This window comes from Acanthochromis polyacanthus, chromosome 15 (genome assembly GCF_021347895.1).
Source record: "Acanthochromis polyacanthus isolate Apoly-LR-REF ecotype Palm Island chromosome 15, KAUST_Apoly_ChrSc, whole genome shotgun sequence".
NCBI classification, from domain to species: Eukaryota; Metazoa; Chordata; class Actinopteri; family Pomacentridae; genus Acanthochromis; species Acanthochromis polyacanthus.
In genome coordinates, this window is record NC_067127.1 from 35557785 (window position 1) to 35576845 (window position 19061).

The window sequence follows — 19061 nt, forward strand, 5'->3', positions numbered from 1 at the left end:
AATATAACTACCTGTTAGTGCTGCTACTGCTAGCCTACCACTCCTAGCACTACTATTTCTACTAGTTCTATTACAACTGTTAGCCTACTCCTCCTCCTACTACGATTACTAGCTACCAGTGCTACAACTATAAGCCTTTACCACCTACTTAAGTTACTGGTGCTATGCCTACTACAAATGCTACAACTACAATTAATTACTACTACTACTAGCTACTAGCGCTAGCCTGCCCCCTGTACTATTACAAGTGATTAATGCTATTAATGACTGTCTATTACTCCTCTTAATACTACCAGTAGTGCTACTACTGTTAGACTCCTCCTACTACTACTACTTATAGCCTACTCGTCCTCCTAGCACTACTACTACACTCGCTACTAATGCTACCACTACTAGCATACCCCCTCTACTGTAACTACCTATTAGCGCTACTACTGCTAGCCTACCACCCCGAGTGCAACTACTTCTCCTAGTTCTACTACCTACCCCTCTTACGACTACTAGTTACTGGTCCTCTAACTACTATGTCCATGATGGAGCAACCAGACCTACACCTGGTGTTGCTTTTACGACTAGTGTACATCTCCTACTACTACTACTATGTAGTAGTGTTATTACTACTCCTACTGCTACAAGTTTTAGTTAGCTAACTTCTTCCCTGTGTAGACTACAGTACCCGTCATGCCTCTCAGTGTGCGTGATGACGCAACAGAACATCAACAACTCACATGTGGCCTAGAAGGCGCCGTTGCTGTGCCGTGTTAGCAACAACTGGGCAGACATCCCAGCTGAAAGTCCACGTTAAAACACACATTACACCGCTGCACGGGTTCTGTACACAGCTACAGCTGAGCCGACATGCCTCCGAAGAAACCCGCACCGGCCACGGGAAATAAAAAAACTCAAGAGAAGAAAAAGGAGAAGATTATCGAGGTAAAAGTCACACGAGTTAGCATGTCGGCGTTTAGCGTTAGCCGACCAGCTAATGAACCGTTAACCGAGGCTAGCACAAGTGCCGACAAGTGAACGACAAAGTTATACCGGTCCGTGGAAAGTCTTCGGTAACTGTTCAAAGCTTTTTGTGATTAATTAAGTTATTTTTTATTACCTGTAATTCAGTTTTAAGAGCGCTAACCAGCTGTCAGCAAACTAATCCTGATAAATGAAGCGGCCAAGCTGCTAGCAGAGATGCTAGCAGGGCCGCACCGCCACATCTGATCTTCATACTCATCCTAGTTAACTTTAAAACGTCCCTAAAGTCAGAAACTAGTATTAGAAATCTTAACATAGCATAATATACTGTTTTAGATCATTAAGTTGGTCGTTTTCTACCCATAACACATAAAGATGGTGCGGAGGCCTGTTCTGACCGGTCGATTAGGACCGACGATAAACACATCAGAGCCTTTTTAAGTGATAAACAGCTAAACAGGAGGGAAGTTAGTGTTGTTTATTAGACTTATTTTGTGTAATTCATAATGTCAGAGTACGGTTAAGAGCAGTGTCGCTTCCTGTAAGCAGCTGTTTAATCTGCTAGCCATAAAATATTAACAGCATCCTTCCGTCAACGAGACTGTCCAGCTGGTGACGTTTCGAGGTTTATAGGTTAAGAGTTAGGTCTGTTTCTGGTTCTGGTTAGTCTTGGTAGAGATAACTAGCAGGTTAAGGTTAGTGGTAACTGACTTCTACAACACCGGCCTGTAAGAGGACAGACTGTACTGGAAGTTACCTCCATGGTAAAGAAGACAGAACTCTGCCCTCCGTAACAGAGTTGTAAAAATGTTCATCACATGTTTGATTTTACAACATGGAATAATAGAGCTGCAGCTGTGCTTGCACTAGGGAAAATTTGTCTCTAGCCACTGTGGCTAAAGTGCTAGAATTTTGTTTAGCCACACTTTTTCAGTATCTGTAATGCGGCGCCCGAAATTTTGAAAAAAATGTAGTTCTTGTCCTGTATTCTACTGTGTTTTTTGGCCAAAAATTATGTTCAATATTGCTTCAGTTTATTTCAACATTTTAATTAAAAAAGTTACTCACACACAATTTGCATCTGGACTATTTTTATTTGTAAGTAATAAGAAATATGCACAACAATTCCTGTAAAAAAAAATTGACTGTCATATTTTCCAAACTGAGGTACCTAGAAAGCTCCAGTTTTCTAAGTTATTGCACAAGTTTGTGTAGAATGGAACCCAGGGGTGTTAGAACACTTCTGTGCAGTATTTCTAGTACTTTTAAGGTCCCAAACCACACATGCGAGTAGGTTTTTCTTATTTTTTTTAGCATTTTTAGCAAGCCCCCATGGCCTGCAGAGTGTAGGGAAACACCTAGGGATGTTTGTGGGGCACTAGCTACATGCAGAGGCCTTGTTTACCAACTCACAGCTCTCTGGTGTGTCTACAGGCTGAGAAATAACCACTTAAAGATGCAAAAAACCCTGGCGAGGCTTTTTATAGCCCAAATTCTGAAAATTTCAGACCCCCACAACTCAGAAACTATTTGAACTACAGGCCTACAATTTTGCATAGAAAGTACTTTTGTGACTGTCTAGTGACATACAAATTTAGGACTAATTTGAAGAAGGTGTGGCAACCACCATCTGGTGAAACCACACGGAGTGACCCTACTTAATCACGTGCCAGGTATCCTGGATGTATGAGGGGAGTGGGTGGAGGGTTGTTTTATTTAAAGGGCTATTTAGATAGTCAACAAACAGACATTAAACTATCTGACCCATGAACATGGGAAACTGTTTTGTTTTAATAATTTTCTGGAGGTTCAAATTGACCTCAAGCATTGAAGATGTTGGTAAATTTGAAGATAATACGAGTGTTAAATATCATTTGTTCAGAAAACTACCCTACCCAAGACTAAAAACCTGTTTTTAAATAAAAACAAACAATGAATCCTTCATGCTGGCCACAACAAGTCTGACAGAGCCAAGCAGCTGAACATCAGCCGGATGACCGTCCACAGAGTCGCGGAGAGGCTCAAGAATGGTGAAGATCTTTCAGTGATCTTTCAAGAATGGTGAAGACCTGAAAGATCTTCACCATTCTTTAGCCTCTCTGCAACTCTGTGGACGGTCATCCGGCTGATGTTCAGCACGAAGGAGAGCAGATATCTCAACTCTTTTGACTTCCATCTTCATACAACTTCACCGGAGAAAAAAATTTGTATTAAGGACACCTGCCTATAAGGTAGAACTTTCAGTTTGTTTAATGGAATTTTTCACTCCGACATGTAAACGTCTCTAAAGATCATGAAACAGAGTGTAACAGAACTTTTGCAAAGCCCAGTATATATATATATATATATATATATATATATATATATATAAGAGGAATGAGGAGGCTAGGATGAGTCTATAGTGAAGGTAGTGAAGCCACAAATAACTGAGAGACTTAAGTGAACCAGTTTTATTGTGTCGTCATGACAGATTTTTAATAAGGTTCTGTCAATATGTGCTGAGCTAGATTAAGAAGCAAAATGTTTATGTAATCATCAGACAAATCCAGTTAGAGAACAGTTGCCTCATTAGATTTATGTTTAGTTTTATCCTTGTCCTTGGTGTTATGTCACTGAAAAACAGCTTGGTGCTGAATTCAAGGCTCCAAAACTCTGCAGATACTTGGTATTTGAAGACAGATTGGGAGCAAATACTAACTTATTTACGGCGTCATTTCATGGCTGGTTTGTTTCATTGTTTGGATTTTGATGCCATCAGAGTTTTGACGTAATAAAGAACCATTATTTTGAATTCACAGCCAAAGATTTCTCTACTGTCAGCTAGGGATGTGCGCGACTAGTCGTTTAATCGTTTAACCGCCTACTCATTTATTAAACGTTTAGTATTTTACTAGTCGGTTAAACGCTGCATTAAGCATCATGCACCTTGTTCTTCGCGCCTCTGCATCGACTTCTTTGTAAACAGGCTGAGCAGTCAGGGAGAGAATTGCTCCTCCTCCCCTCACACGTAGCAGGGGGCGGGGCCACACAGTTTGGGGAAGAAAGTTTGGAAAGGTAAAGTGGAAAGCTGGCGACGCTCCCACGTAACCCCGAATTTCCACGTAACGCGAAAGTGCCACGCAGCGCCGCGCTCTTGAATCGTACTGCGCAGCACTTAGAACCCATTCTCTTCTATCAGACAATTTCCACTGCACGCGCTGTGGAGCGCCAGCGCCATGTCCCTGAAGCGCCGGCACGCGCCACGGCACTGGAGATTCGCTTCAGGTCTAATTTCTGAAATTAGGGGTTAAGTGGAAATTGGGGGTCAGCGAGTTTACACAGCCGACAGGCGACCTTGTTGTCATCTGCTGCGTAAAAATACTGCCAAACGGTGCTGATTACGCTCTGCTGTCCTGCCCCTGTAGCTCTCAGCGGCGAGACCGAGACGCCCCGTCTGCCCCAGTTGCCCGACCACGGAGCCCGTCGCCAGGTTCGCCAGGTTCGCCAGGTTCGCCACCCCCTGCCACCCCCAGCCACTAAATTGCAGGTTTTCTGCTTTATAGACTAGTCGCAAATTTTATTTGCGACTAGTCGGTGGGGAAATTAGTCGAAATTCCCATCCCAACTGTCAGCAGGATTCTTATGAAAATTACTGAGTTGATGTAGGAACCTCCTTGTTCTGTGCTTCCTCGGGTGGATTTCCTCTTATCTGCTGTATTTATGTCAGTGAAACTAAGAGCAGAAACTAAATGTAGTTCAGTTGAACTTCCTTTATGGGCAGTTATTGGGAGTCGATGATGAATTTGACTGTTCATTGACATTGTTCCATCTTCTAGGACAAGACATTTGGCTTGAAGAACAAGAAGGGAGCCAAACAGCAGAAGTTCATCAAGAACGTCACTCAGCAAGTCAAATATGGACAACAAAGCGCCAGACAGGTGAGTCTCTGTTCTTTTGAATCTCTAAATTGTCCACAAGCCTTTGTTTCTGTCTGGACTTACCCCCTAGTTTAAACACGTGGGAGCTGAACCTGACTGGATCTGATTTCTCTTTCAAAACATCTTTGATTTCTGTGTTTGTTTGATCAGGTTGCTCAGGCCGAGGCAGAGAAGACCAGTAAGAAGTCTGACAAGAAGAAGGAGCTGGACGAACTCAACGAGCTTTTTAAGCCAGTAGTCGCTGCCCAGAAAGTCAGCAAAGGTAACAAAAGGAACAGGAGCTGGTTTTTCAGTTTTTAAAATTTGCCCCGGATACAACAACAGGTTGTTAATCGTTGTCGTTTCCTGCAGGTGTTGATCCAAAGTCGGTGCTGTGTGCGTTCTTCAAACAAGGCCAGTGCACTAAAGGAGACAAGTGTAAGTTCAGCCATGATTTATCAATGGAGAGGAAATGTGAGAAGAGAAGCGTCTACGTGGACGAAAGAGACGAAGAGCTGGAGAAAGGTTAGTTACAGCGCAGATAACCTCTTTATAAACACTACCTGTCCAAACATAGTCGCACACACTAATATTTCATTGAACTGCCTTTAACTCTGAGTCTGCCTCTCATTCGCTGTGGCATTGTTTCAGTAAGCTTCAGCAATGTCACAACATTTATTTCTGTCCAGAGTTGGATAAATTTTCTGCCAAGATCTTATATTGATGATGATAGAGTCAAAGTCTTCTCCAGAACATCCCAAAGACTCTCAGTGGTTCTGAGGTCTGGACTCTGTGGAGGACAATCCATCTCATGCTCCCTGATCCACTCATTCTCAATGTGACCCCATGAGTCCTGACATCATCATCTTGGAACATGAAAACCTCCACTGATATAAAGACCTGGTCATTCAGTATCTTCAGGTATCAGCTGACCTCATTCTTTGGGAACATAACGTTGCTGAACCTGACCAACCCCAGATCATAACTCTAACCCCCACAGGCTGGTAGGAACTAAACATGATAAGGGCATCACTTCATCTGCATCTCTTCTTACCCTGATGCACCCATCTTCTGGTTCATCTTTGACTCCTCTGAACACTATACCTACTATCAGGGACGGAGGTGGCAGTATCATTATACTATCAATATAACTGACTCAAATCTGAGACAGAAAGACCACAAACTGAGTGGAGCGGCACCAGAATTGATACAGTTCCACTACATTTGGTTCTTCAGGTTCTTGATAGGTTTAAGTCAGGACTTTGGAGACACCAGTCTAGGACCTTCATTCTAACCTGATGGAACCATTTCTTTACCACATCTGATGTGTGTTTGGACTCATTGTCTGGTTAAAACATAGAACTATCCAAGATCAACCTTCTGCTGATGGTTTTAGGTTTTCCTGAAGAACGTGGAGGTAATCCTCCTCCTTCATTATTCCATTTACTTTGTGTAAAGCTCCAGTTCCACAGAGCATGATACTGCCACCTCCATGCTTGATGGTAGGTTTGGTGTTCTTGAGGTTTAAAAAAAAAAGTCTAAGACCTGCCTAAGACAATCTGAAACCAGTCCTCAAAATGTCTAAAACCAGGACCAAAATCAAACCTAAACCAGTCCAAAAACATGTTCAGAACCAGTCAGGATACATTCTGAAACCAGTCCTAAAAAAAGTCTGAAACCAGCACAAAATCAGGACTAAAATCAAACCTAAACTACTGCTCCCATCACTCTGGAACACGGTAAATCTGGACCCATCAGACCACATGACCTTCTTCCACTGATCCAGAGTCCAATCTTTATGCTCCACAGCAAACTGAAGCCTTATTTTCTGATCATCCTCACTGATCAGTGATTTTCTTAGAGCTACAGCTGTTTAGTCCCAATCCTTTGAGTTCCCTGTTCTTACTTTCACTATTAAACAGCCATGAGTTCTACTGTTGGTTTCCTGAAGATGATGGTTCTCCATTATCCTTCCGGTTTTAGTGATGCATTGGACAGTTCTTAACCTGATTTTAGTCGTTTCATCTCCTTTTTTTATCCCCCGCCTCCACGAAGTGGAAAAGGGGGATATAGGTTTGGCGTGCGTCCGTGCGTCCATGCGTCCGTGCGTCCGTCCGAGATGAAGGGGACAGCTTTTCTCGGAAACTATTACAGCTAGGATTACGAAATTTAGTGTGTAGCTTCACACCATGGACACCTTGATCAAGTTCGAAAATGACACCTGTGCGACAATATTTAACAGAGTTATGGCCCTTGATCACTATTTTGGATATAGACTCATAGACATCACATGTGGCGGGGGATATTGATGACCGTGTCGTCTTGTTTTTCTGGATGCAGGCCAATAATTTGACCCTTCTGAGACAGATTAACATCCTTTCCATGACCACAGGATGTGTTTTAAATAAGTTTTTGAAGCTGAAACGTTTCATCACTGCAGTAATTATCAAATGGAAGGATCTTACCTGGTTGCTCAGTCAAATCCAGGTGTTGACTTTTTTTTGGGCAGGCAGTCTGTAGACTGCAGGATCATATAAATAAGAAAGTAGACCATATGATAAAGGTTTATCAGGTTAACTAACAATTACATTGATCTTAAGCATATTCTCAAGTGGTTTTGTTATTTCTTTATAGTTATTGAAATCAATTAAAATGAAAATAGTAAAATATCTGTAGTTTGTCTTGCTGGCATTTTTTGACTTGGAATTACTTTGTACATGTTGATTCCAGGAATTAAAATGTTGTAAATCAATTTTTTTATGGCTTATAGAAGAAGTTAAACCCATATTGGCATTACAAGACACAAAAGTATTGGTATAAGTTTATATATTGGTACCTTGCAAGAAACATTTAGTCTTTTTACTGGGTTTTGCTCTTTGTTTCCTCCTAACGTCTCTGGGTTCTGTTCAGACACCATGGAGAACTGGGACGAGAAGAAGCTGGAAGAGGTGGTCAACAAGAAACACGGAGAGGCTGAGAAGAAGAAAGCCAAAACACAAATTGTAAGTGTATTTCAGGATGAATAATAAGCAGATGTGTGCATGAAAACTGTTTTTATTCAGCCATCTGTGAAAATGAAAGACTTTAACAGACTAAATAATTACTATGTTGATGAAAAAATGAAGTGCAAAGAGTTCAGGAGGTGTGGCGGCATCCTTAAAATGTATACAACTCAAATTAATCCCTTAAAAATCCAGGATGTCTTCTGATTTTCTGTCTTTTCTGCCGTATTATTCGTGTTCAGGTGTGCAAGTACTTCCTGGAGGCCATAGAAAACAACAAGTACGGCTGGTTCTGGGTCTGTCCAGCAGGGGGCGACACCTGCATGTACCGACACGCTCTGCCACCCGGCTTCGTCCTGAAAAAAGACAAAAAGAAGGAGGAGAAGGAGGAGGAGATCTCGCTGGAGGAGCTGATAGAGAACGAGGTAAAACGATGTCGACGTGAAGTCGATTCTTTACCTCCATGTTCTGCTAAATTCCTGCTACTCAGAGTAAAATTCAGCGAAATTCAGAGCCGCTTCCGGAGGATAAATGTGTGACTAAAATGTTCATAAAACTCCTTGATAGATGCGACAATTTCCGGAGGTTCCCTGAACACCTCCCATGCAGCTCCAGTAGAAGCTTCTAGTCTCCACCAGTTACTGCAGAGGTCAAGAATAACTTTGAACAGAGTCAAAGAAGGAGTCAGATTTGCCTCATTTGACTTTAATTGTCATATGAAACCAATTCTGAGTCATTTAGTCCAAGTTGCGAGACAATTTTGGCACATTTAAAGTAGTTTTTAGGCAAGTTTTTGTTCTTTTGGACAATCTTTGAGCAACAGTGGATGCATTTCAAGACATTTTAGACAATCTTTGAGCCATTTTAAACGCATTACAAAACCTTTTGTTCAGCTGTAGTCATTTCAGACAAGCTTTGAGCCATTTTGCTTTGAAGTGTTAGATTTGCTTGTAGTTTTACAAAACTCATCACTGACTGATGGATAGATGCTACAATTTCCATATGTTCCCTGAATGCCTCCCATGCAGCTCCAGTAGAAGCTGCTAGTCGTCTGTACTCAGAGAAGCTTCTAGTCTCCATCAGTTACTGCAGAGATCAAGAATAACTTTGAACACAATGATGGCAATTTTCTGCGGATCCACGGATTTACGCCGATTTAATTTCAAGTTTGAATATATCTGTGATTTGTCTAAATCCGTTGAGAAAATTTTAGGGGGGGGTTAGGTACTTTATTGTCGCCGATGTTAACGAAACTCAAGGGAATAGTTGTGAAATATGCAAAAATATGCGCGATTCACCTGCCGTCTGGACGCAGAGGGATGAGTCCTCTAATCAGACACTGGGACTGCTGTGGGGTTACTGGACTGACAGCCTGTGCTCTGGGAGGGGGAGAAGCTCACAGCAGCACCTGCTGCTTGTTGAAAACAGTAACTGCAGAATGATCCCAGTTTTCCTGTCAGTCTCCAAAACGGCAGAAAAAGTCGCTAGATTTGTGGCTAGTCGCTTTTGACAAAAAAAAGTCACTAGGATGCTTTGGAAAGTCGCTAGATTTAGCGAGAAAGTCGCTAAGTTGGCAACACTGGCGCCGCACTCCACATCAGCTCGTGCTTCTGGTGTGTGTGAGAATGCGCGAACTGATGACGTCAGACCGGGCGTCACATAAAAACTCACAACTCCATTTATATCGGTTATAGTTTTCTCATTTTATGCGGAAATTGTGAAATCAAGCGGGACCTGCATATTTCTCTTTTTTTTCGTGTAAATGTGAGATGATTGCGGGAATTATGCGCTGTTTTGCGGGGATTATGCGGCCTTTTGGGAAATAATTGACCCCCGCATAATCAGCGGCATTTTGGTGATTAATGTGGGAATTCATGCGATCGCATAATCGCGTTTTTCTGGAGGGTCTAGTTACACTAGCAGCATCAACAGCTACTTCAAGTGCCAAGGAGAAAGATACACTGAAAGAGAAGGAAATAGCTGCAAGAAAAGCCCACCAGCAGGAGTTGAAAAGGAAGGCTGTCCAGAGACTTACACATCTTGCTGCAAAGAGAAGAAAATTTGCAAAATAGGAGTGTTGCAGTAAACTGACTTGTATATAGTGTATATAGTAGTTAGGGATGTCACGATGTCAATTTTTTCAGTCACGATTATTGTCAGAGAAATAATCACGATTTCGCGATTATTCGCGATTATCGGCGTTTTGAAAGAAAACAACTGAAATATTATGTTTTTTACTTTAAACATTTTTATTGGTGAAATTTTAAAACATCCAGTGTTTTAAGGTACAAAACTACACACTATATAATAAAGGATAGAATAGAACATGAACATAAATTAACTTTAGGAACTGTAGGCACAAGATTTTAAGCTACTTTTGCTGCCTTTACTGGAATAAAAATACAATGTAGACATAATTTACAAAACAAATATGTCAATTTAACCAAATAAATAACATGATAACAGAGGTAATATAGATTGTTGAACAAGAGTTTTTTTCAGAACTTATTCAGTCATTGCAAGTTATGATGCAAGAATGTAAGCATGTTCACATTCTCAGTGCTGAGCCTGGACCGTTGAGGGCATGCAATGTGGCCACTTGTGCTGAATATTCTCTCAGAGGGCACACTTGTTGCTGGAATGCACATAAACTTTTTGGCCAGTTTTGAAAGAAGAGGCATTTCTTCTTTTCGTGTCTTCCACCAAGACAATGGATCTTCATCTGCACTAATCACTGGCAGTGATAGGTACAGTTTCAACTCTGAGTCTACTTTTTCCTGAGATGTCTTGGGTACCGCAGCTGGTGTGTGAGCTTTTGTGATTCTTCGAAGGAGTCCTGACAACGTTGTGCTTTTCTTTCTAGAACATGCAGCGCTGGTGCCTTCGTCTGCACTGTCATCATCCCCAGCAGTGGCGCTTGAATGAGGTTGTTCTTGTGCCATTTCAGTAGTTGGAGAAAGTGCAACAGCTTCTGCTGCACAGGATTTCACAGTGTCCTCTAGGCTTTCTGTGAAGTTGCCTTTAAACCTGGGATCAATAAAACAAGCAATATCAATGACCTTTTTCATTTCTTCTGTGTACCTCAGCTGAAGTAGCAGGTCATTTCGAACAGCACTCTTCATTTCTTCAGTAAGTTTGCTGTCTTCTTGGTTTTGGGTTAGGATTTGACCTTGTATGTGTTCGAGCACTGGTTTCAAGGAGGAGAGTGTGACTTGTTTCTCTGAAGCCATTACATCTGTGAACTCGTTCAGTGGTTTCAGAAGCTCGTGCACTGTCTCCAAGACAGTGATGTCTGAATCAGATGGCATTAGATGCCATGAACTTCTGTCTGCAGCCAAAACAGCACATACTGCTTGCTGCTGCTCCAGGAATCTGGAGATCATCGCAAATGTGGATCCCCACCTGGTGACCACATCATTAATTAGGGCATGTGCAGGGATATCAAGCTCTCCTTGTTTCTTCTTTAGTTCTCTTTTCTTCTTCCAGCTGCGTGAGAAAGCTTGCACAAGATGGCGGCATGCTCTTACAGCTTTCTCCACTCTTGGGATTTTGAGAACTTTACTTATCGCCAGGTTCAGATTGTGCCCAAAACATGAAAACCATACACAAGGAAAATTTGTGAAAGCCTTTTTCATATTTGTTGCATTGTCAGTGGTGATGCCAGTTAGGTTTTCTGTAGAGAGGCCCCAGTCCTGAAGCATGTTTTCAACCATTTCTGTTATATGATCTGCAGTGTGATCTTCAGGAAAGTATAAGGCTTCAAGGCAATGAGCCTTGAGTTCCCAATCAGCGTTCACATAATGAACAGTGAAGCTGATGTAAGGTTCTCCTCCACCTCCACTACTTGTCCACACATCTGTTGTTGCCCCAAACCATTCCACTCCTATTATTTGTTCCTCGATGCTTGCTCTCACCTCCATGTACAATTTGGGTATTTCATTTGTGGAAAAGTGGGTTCGTGATGGCACTTTGTATTGTGGAACGGCTTTTCTCATCAAATACTGAAATCCAGGTTTTTCCACACTATGAAACGGTAACATGTCCTTGGCTATGTAATATGCAACTGCATGATTGAGCTCTTTGGCTTGTTTGGACGAAGGTGCATATTTAATGCATTTGGAAAATGACTCTTCAACTGTTGGCTGGGCAGTAGCAGCAGGAAGGGCACCTGGAGTTTTTTGCTGGAAGAAATAAATAAATATAAATCTTTAAAATAAATTAATGAATACGTTTATATTAAATTTTGAATAAGAGAATAAAATATGTACTGAACTATTTAATATAGTAATATCAAATATAAACAAATAACATTAGTATTTCTTACTTCTTAGAGGCTATTCATTATTTTACTTGTCTGCTATCAATATATTATACACTATATGTGGAATCAACACTCGTGCTGAAAGGGAGATGCTGCGCGTAAGCCCCCGACCCCCTCCTCCTCCTCCCGCACCTCTCCTCTCCCCCGCTCCACAGCGCTTCCAGGACCCGTGTGTGTTTGTTTCGCCTATGCGCTGTAACTTTTTACATGCTTTTTGGGGAACTGTGCGTTTACCTTGAATTGAACAAAGAGAGAAGGATGATAATCTCGAAGATGTTGGATCATGTTTGATGTATTTGCGCCTTTTGCTGCAACTTTCCGACGACAAGCTTTGCACGTCGGGTGTCCATCTGCAATTACTTCACCTTTATCATCTTTTGGATACCCAAAGTGATCCCACACAGCTGATTTCAAACGTTTTTTTGGTGGATGCAACTCCGGCCGGGGAGTTCCTCCTTCTGCCATTCTCACCGGTGAGTGAAAGCAAGCCCGCTCTGTGCTCTGACCGCTCTGACTGCAGCATGTGCTCTGGCGTGGCGCCACTGTGTCTGCCTCCCCGAAACTTACGTCTCTCGCTTTGCGCCTCTCGCGAGACATTTCTGCGGTTATCGTGGCTTCTAAATATAGCTACGACTATCACACCGTGTCCATTTATAATCGCGGTAATCGTGAAACCGGTTAATCTTGACAACCCTAATAGTAGTATAGAACTCTTATAGATTTGTGAAATATTTTGTACTGAAGATAGTGAGAAAAGATTGAAAAACATGTAAGTTAACTTTTCATTAAATTTGCTGAATTATTTAAGTCTAGTATTATGTCAATAATTTTCAGCTGAAATCAGAATTTCCTGTTGCCATCCCTGTGAACATCCCTGTGGAGTCAGCTTTGCTTTTGGTCATTTTAGATGAGTTTAGAGTCATTTAGTCCAAGTCGCAAGACAATTTGAGCAAATTTAAAGTAGTTTGGGTTCTTTTGGAAAGTCTTTAGAGAGTGGATGCATTTCATGACATTTTAGGCAATCTTTGAGTCATTTTAAACACTTTACAAAACTGTACTTCAACATATAAACAGTACAGTAAGCGCTGTTAAAAGTTCACATTGACTTCCAATAAATCAATATTAATATTTAAACCTCCTGTCCAATCACTAGTCAGCAAAAACATATATGAATAGAAATAAATGTTCATTGTATCTCGTCACCTGAAACAGATTTTTTTTAGGTTTTCTGTCTTTCCTCAACACATTGTAGCGTCTGTTTCTGTCTTTTCTGGTCACATTTTAACGTCTGTTTTCATCCTTTCTATTCATATTCTAACATTTTTATTCTGTCTTTCCTCGTCCCGTTCTAACGTCTGTATTCGTCTTTCCTCGTCCCGTTCTAACGTCTGTATTCGTCTTTCCTCGTCCCGTTCTAACGTCCGTATTCGTCTTTCCTCGTCCCGTTCTAACGTCCGTATTCGTCTTTCCTCGTCCCGTTCTAACGTCCATATTCGTCTTTCCTCGTCCCGTTCTAACGTCCGTTTTCGTCTTTCCTCGTCCCGTTCTAACGTCCGTTTTCGTCTTTCCTCGTCCCGTTCTAACGTCCGTTTTCGTCTTTCCTCGTCCCGTTCTAACGTCCGTTTTCGTCTTTCCTCGTCCCGTTCTAACGTCCGTTTTCGTCTTTCCTCGTCCCGTTCTAACGTCCGTTTTCGTCTTTCCTCGTCCCGTTCTAACGTCCGTTTTCGTCTTTCCTCGTCCCGTTCTAACGTCCGTTTTCGTCTTTCCTCGTCCCGTTCTAACGTCCGTTTTCGTCTTTCCTCGTCCCGTTCTAACGTCCGTTTTCGTCTTTCCTCGTCCCGTTCTAACGTCCGTATTCGTCTTTCCTCGTCCCGTTCTAACGTCCGTTTTCGTCTTTCCTCGTCCCGTTCTAACGTCCGTTTTCGTCTTTCCTCGTCCCGTTCTAACGTCCGTTTTCGTCTTTCCTCGTCCCGTTCTAACGTCCGTTTTCGTCTTTCCTCGTCCCGTTCTAACGTCCGTTTTCGTCTTTCCTCGTCCCGTTCTAACGTCCGTTTTCGTCTTTCCTCGTCCCGTTCTAACGTCCGTTTTCGTCTTTCCTCGTCCCGTTCTAACGTCCGTTTTCGTCTTTCCTCGTCCCGTTCTAACATCTGTTTTCGTCTCCAGAGATCAGCATTGGGTCCAAACGTGACTCGGATCACTCTGGAGACTTTCCTGGCCTGGAAGAAGAGGAAACGGCAGGAAAAGGTTGGAACTCACTTCACTAACATCCGTAGAATGTTTTGGATTTTCACACTAAACACGTCCTAATGTTTTGGCTGTGGTTTTAATTTAATCTGCTGCTGGTCAACAGGTGGACAAAGCCAGGGAGGAGATGGAGAAGAAGAAGGCCGACTTCAAGGCTGGGAAGTCACTAGTGGTGAGTCCAGCTCTTCTGTCTGTTCTTCAGTCGCCTCGTTAGCTCAGAGGGATCTAATTAAACCTCATTAGCTCAGAGTGACTTAATTAAACCTCATTAGCTCAGAGTGACTTAATTAAACTTAACGTGTTCCTGCAGGTGAGCGGCCGTGAGGTGTTCGAGTTCCGCCCGGAGCTGGTGGACGACGACGACGACGAGGCCGACGACACTCGATACGCCAAAGAGGAAGACGAGAGCGACGAGGAGGAGGTATTTATGAAACACTTTAGATGAAAAACCTGCAGTTTGTCCTCATATTGAGTCCAGAAGTGAGACGTCCCAGAACAATAAGGCTCTGTTTGGTCTCATATAGTTTGCATTGTTGGGAGGAAATATAAATAAATACAGCGTGTTGTAACGGTGGAAGATCTGAGTTATTACTGCAGGTTTAAGTCCATCTTCAGGAGTTTATACTGAACATCTGATCAGATAAGAGATCAATACGTAGGAAAATACCTCCATCTGATCCATCAGTTCAACATCAGCGTTCATAAAAGATCCTGCAGGGCATTTCTCAGGAGGAAAACGGTTTCTAAAGGGCAGTTTCTCAACCATTCAATCAGTTTCTAGGTTTTTATAGTTGATCAATATCGTCCTAAAACAGTCTGATGAAAGACTAAAGCCTCAAACTTCAAATCATGTTTTTATTTTTCTTATTTATTTGCTTCCAAAACCAGAAAGCTGAGAGAATATAACTGTCAGACGCACTAGAAGAATATCCCATAAATCACCACAGAAACGCTTTTATTAATTGATTTAGTCGTTTTTGTGAGCAGCATAAATAAACTACATCTGTCATTTCATTCTACAGTCTGGAATCTGAATCTACGAGACGTTAAATCACAGTTTCTGCAGTTTTCCTTCCTGGTTTTGTTTACAGAAGCTCCTTTCTGTTCCTTTTTTCCTCTATTATAGTTTTAATTTCTTTGTTTTGCAAAAAGATTTTAGTTCTTTCTTCTTGTGATGAAAATATTTGTGTATCCGTGGAGGAAAACAGTTTCTGAAGCTGCAGTTTGAAAACCATATAATCAGTTTATAGGTGTTAATAGTTGATCAGTATCTTCCTAAATAGGGATGGGAATTTCGACTAATTTCCTCACCGACTAGTCTCAAATTTTATTTATGACTAGTGGACTAGTCTATAAAGCCAGAAAACTTGCAATTTAATACACATATTAAATTAAAAGTTTAAAATGCAATTGTTTTGCGAGTCGGCACCGTGTATTCAGGCTGGATATACTGCATTAACTTTTCGAAGCCTTTGCCTTCAACAAAAGACAGCGGCAGCATATCGCGGGCAGTCATTTCACAAATCAGTTGTGTAATCTTTGCTGTGCGGTGAGCATCACAGCGTCTGGCTGGAACAAAAGCTCTCATGCTCGTCTGCCTTGCCCCACCGCCATGCCCGCCGGGCCCGGCCTCGCCATCTTCACTCTGCAGGTCTACATCGAGGTGTCTACTATGGATGTGGTTTCTCATCGCTCCAGTAGAGGGGTTATAAGCGAGTTTCTGCTTACACAGCCGACAGGCGACCTTGTCATCTGCTGCGTCAAAATACTGCCAAACGGCGCTGATTTTCTTACGTGAGAGCGTCGCCATCTTCCCACTTTACCTTTCCAAACTTTCTTCCCCAAACTGTGTGGCCCCGCCCCCCTGCTACATGTGAGGGGAGGGGAGGAGGAGCAATTCTCTCCCTGACTGCTCAGCCTGTTTACAAAGAAGCAGAGGCGTGAAGAACAAGGTGCATGATGGTTAATGCAGCGTTTAACCGACTAGTAAAATACTAAATGTTTAATAAATGAGTAGGCGGTTAAACGATTAAACGACTAGTCGCGCACATCCCTAGTCCTAAAACAGTCTGATGAAACACTAAAGCCTCCCAACTTCAAATTCTGTTTTTGTTCTTTATTTGCTCCCAAAACCAGGAAGCTGAAAGAATAAAACTGTCAGACACATTAATAGAAGAACATCCCAGTAAATCACCACGGAAACAGTTTTATAGATTATTTTTACCCACGAAACACTTCAAGTTGAAAGTAAAAAGAAAGAAAGCATTTGTTGTTGTAATTGATCTAAAACTTCAAAATATTCTTTTTTACTTCTATCAGAGCTCTCAGAACAGTTTTAATTAAACGTGTTATTGTTCGTTTCTTTTCTGAGATCAAAAACATGAATCCGTCCCTTTTGTTTACATTGATTTAAAACATCTAAATATTCTTTCTTTATTTTTGCTTTTATCAAACCTTTCAAAACAGAATTTTTAACCAACCTTTCCCTGCTTTTCCAGATCGACACGACGGCGGTCCAGGACATAGACTTATCCCGCTTCGTTCCACAGGAGGTGGACAACACAGGAATCACCGTAGCGTCGATGGACCGGTTCTCCTCCAGGACGACGGACACGACGGAAGCAGACAACGGTGAGACGAAGAAACGACCAGATTTAAACCTCAGAGTGTTTATTTAGGTCCTGGTTCAGTTTGAAACCGCAGATTCACTGCAGCTCAGTGGAAACACAATGAAGGAGAAGAAATAGTTCAGTTTGACGTTTTAATGAATGAGATCCGTCCAGTGAAGTGAGATCAGACGTGGTTTTGGTTTTCTGGCAGCAGTTGGTCACAGATCAGTGGTTAAAGGACCATCAGGAACCTGAAAATCTTTACAGCTTTTTGGTGTAATTTGGGCAATGTTTTCTTTCCTCCTGGCTCCACTTTTAATTTTTAAAGTTTGTATTAAAGCTCTGAAAACGTTTCAGAACAATTAGTTCAGTTTTTCCTCTGATGTTCAAATGAAAAAGTTAAAAACTCCTTAATTAGTTGATAAACTGCTGCTTTTATAGCACGAATCTGGAGAAAACATTTTTATTCTTGGAGATATTTTTAATCATGGATGAGTAGTTTAAGGACCGTGGGAAAAATGAAATTCAACAATATTTCTGTAGTAACACAAATGTGGTGAATTAGTTGAAATATTTCTGCTATAAAATCATGAATCTGATGCAAAAACAGTTTGTTCTTTGCAATTTTACCTTTTTCTGGTGGATTTTGGAGCTCACAGGGTTAAAACAGAACAGACAAAACTAGAACATGAAAACATAGAACTAGAATATAGATGTAGAACTAGAACATAACGACATAGAACTAGAACATGAAGACATAGAACTAGAACATAACGACAGAACTAGAACATGAAGACATAGAACTAGAACATGAAGACATAGAACTAGAACACAAAAGACAGAACTAGAACATAAAGACCTAAAACTAGAACATAAAGACCTAAAACTAGAACATAAAATGACCTTCAGGAGACCATAAAACATCTTCTGTGATTAATTTTCTGGTTGTTCTGCTGCAGACGAGCAGCTGAACGGAGCTTGTGGCGGCGCCGAGGCTAACGGACTTCCAGGAGCTGAGGGCAGCGGTGAGGACGGTGGAGGGGAGGATGAGGAGGAGGAAGGGGAGGAAGTACCGGTGGATGAGAACCTGTTTACAGGAGAAGATCTGGAGGAGCTGGACGAGGAGCTGAACACACTGACGCTGGAGGACTGAGAGGAGGAGGTTGGACGGACTTACAGACAAAGGGACGATGCATGGAGCTAAAAACTACAAAGACCAGACGTCTGAATGATTTTAAGAGACTCCAGTAATAAAGCCTGATTACATCACTTCCTGTTTCTGTTCTGTGTCGCCCCTCATTGTTCTGTACTTTAAATTTCCTCTGCGAGGCCGGTTTAAAATGAATGTTTCCACTCAGAGAGTTCGGCTGCTGTTGTTTCACTTTTCTGTTGCTTTAACAAACCTGCTTCAACCTCCTCTGATAAATCAGACTCAAGTGTTAAAATCACGGCGAGACAGAGACGGGATCAGAAATAAGACGAGACAATTCTGCTCTCACACCAAATTTCAAGTTTGAAGATGATCTGCTGGATTGTTTTCCTGTAGCTGGACCCAGATCTGCCCATCCAAGGCCGGTGTTGTAAATAAAATGTTGCCTCCTGTCAGAATAAAATCATCCACATCTGCTTCCTGTCTCTTCTTGGTTGGATAAAGACACAAATCCAGCTTCTTACTGCTTTACAGGAACTCCTCGGCACTGATTTTGTTTGTTTTTTGAACAAAAATTCTACTCTCGGCTTGAAATTTAACATAAAGGATCATTAAAATCCAAGATTAATTTTGCTGACAATTCAAAACCACATTTTCTCAGCTTGTTTCTCCATTAATATAGCAAACAAAATGTCATTATTCTGGTTTAATGTGAATATATGGATGAAATAAGATGAACTTCTTACAGGAAAATTTATCATAAGTGGATATTAAAGGTCCCATATTTTGCCTCTTTTTTCATATTTCAGCTCAAATCACCTCAAAGATGGTTCATTCCTCCATGACTGCATAATTTGTAGTTCTAAA

The 19061-nt window shown here is 41.6% G+C and overlaps 1 protein-coding gene across 1 annotated transcript; it reads left to right on the plus strand.

Moving 5' to 3' along the window:
* The first annotated feature begins 720 nt into the window (after window positions 1-720).
* zc3h15 (zinc finger CCCH-type containing 15) lies at window positions 721-18671 on the plus strand. The gene is made up of 11 exons (XM_051959701.1): window positions 721-933; window positions 4788-4889; window positions 5040-5151; window positions 5241-5393; window positions 7779-7870; window positions 8113-8295; window positions 14355-14435; window positions 14542-14607; window positions 14746-14856; window positions 16934-17066; window positions 18004-18671. The coding sequence occupies exons 1-11, from the start codon at window positions 859-861 to the stop codon at window positions 18195-18197; spliced, it is 1302 nt and encodes a 433-aa protein (XP_051815661.1). The 5' UTR covers window positions 721-858; the 3' UTR covers window positions 18198-18671.
* The last annotated feature ends 390 nt before the right edge of the window (window positions 18672-19061 follow it).

Bases quoted from the DNA above. Each gene is read 5' to 3' on its own strand.
- zc3h15 (XM_051959701.1), top strand. From the start codon at position 859: ATGCCTCCGAAGAAACCCGCACCGGCCACGGGAAATAAAAAAACTCAA. The intron at 934-4,787 runs GTAAAAGTCACA...TCCATCTTCTAG, and splicing joins AAAAGGAGAAGATTATCGAG to GACAAGACATTTGGCTTGAA. The intron at 14,857-16,933 runs GTATTTATGAAA...CTGCTTTTCCAG, and splicing joins ACGAGAGCGACGAGGAGGAG to ATCGACACGACGGCGGTCCA.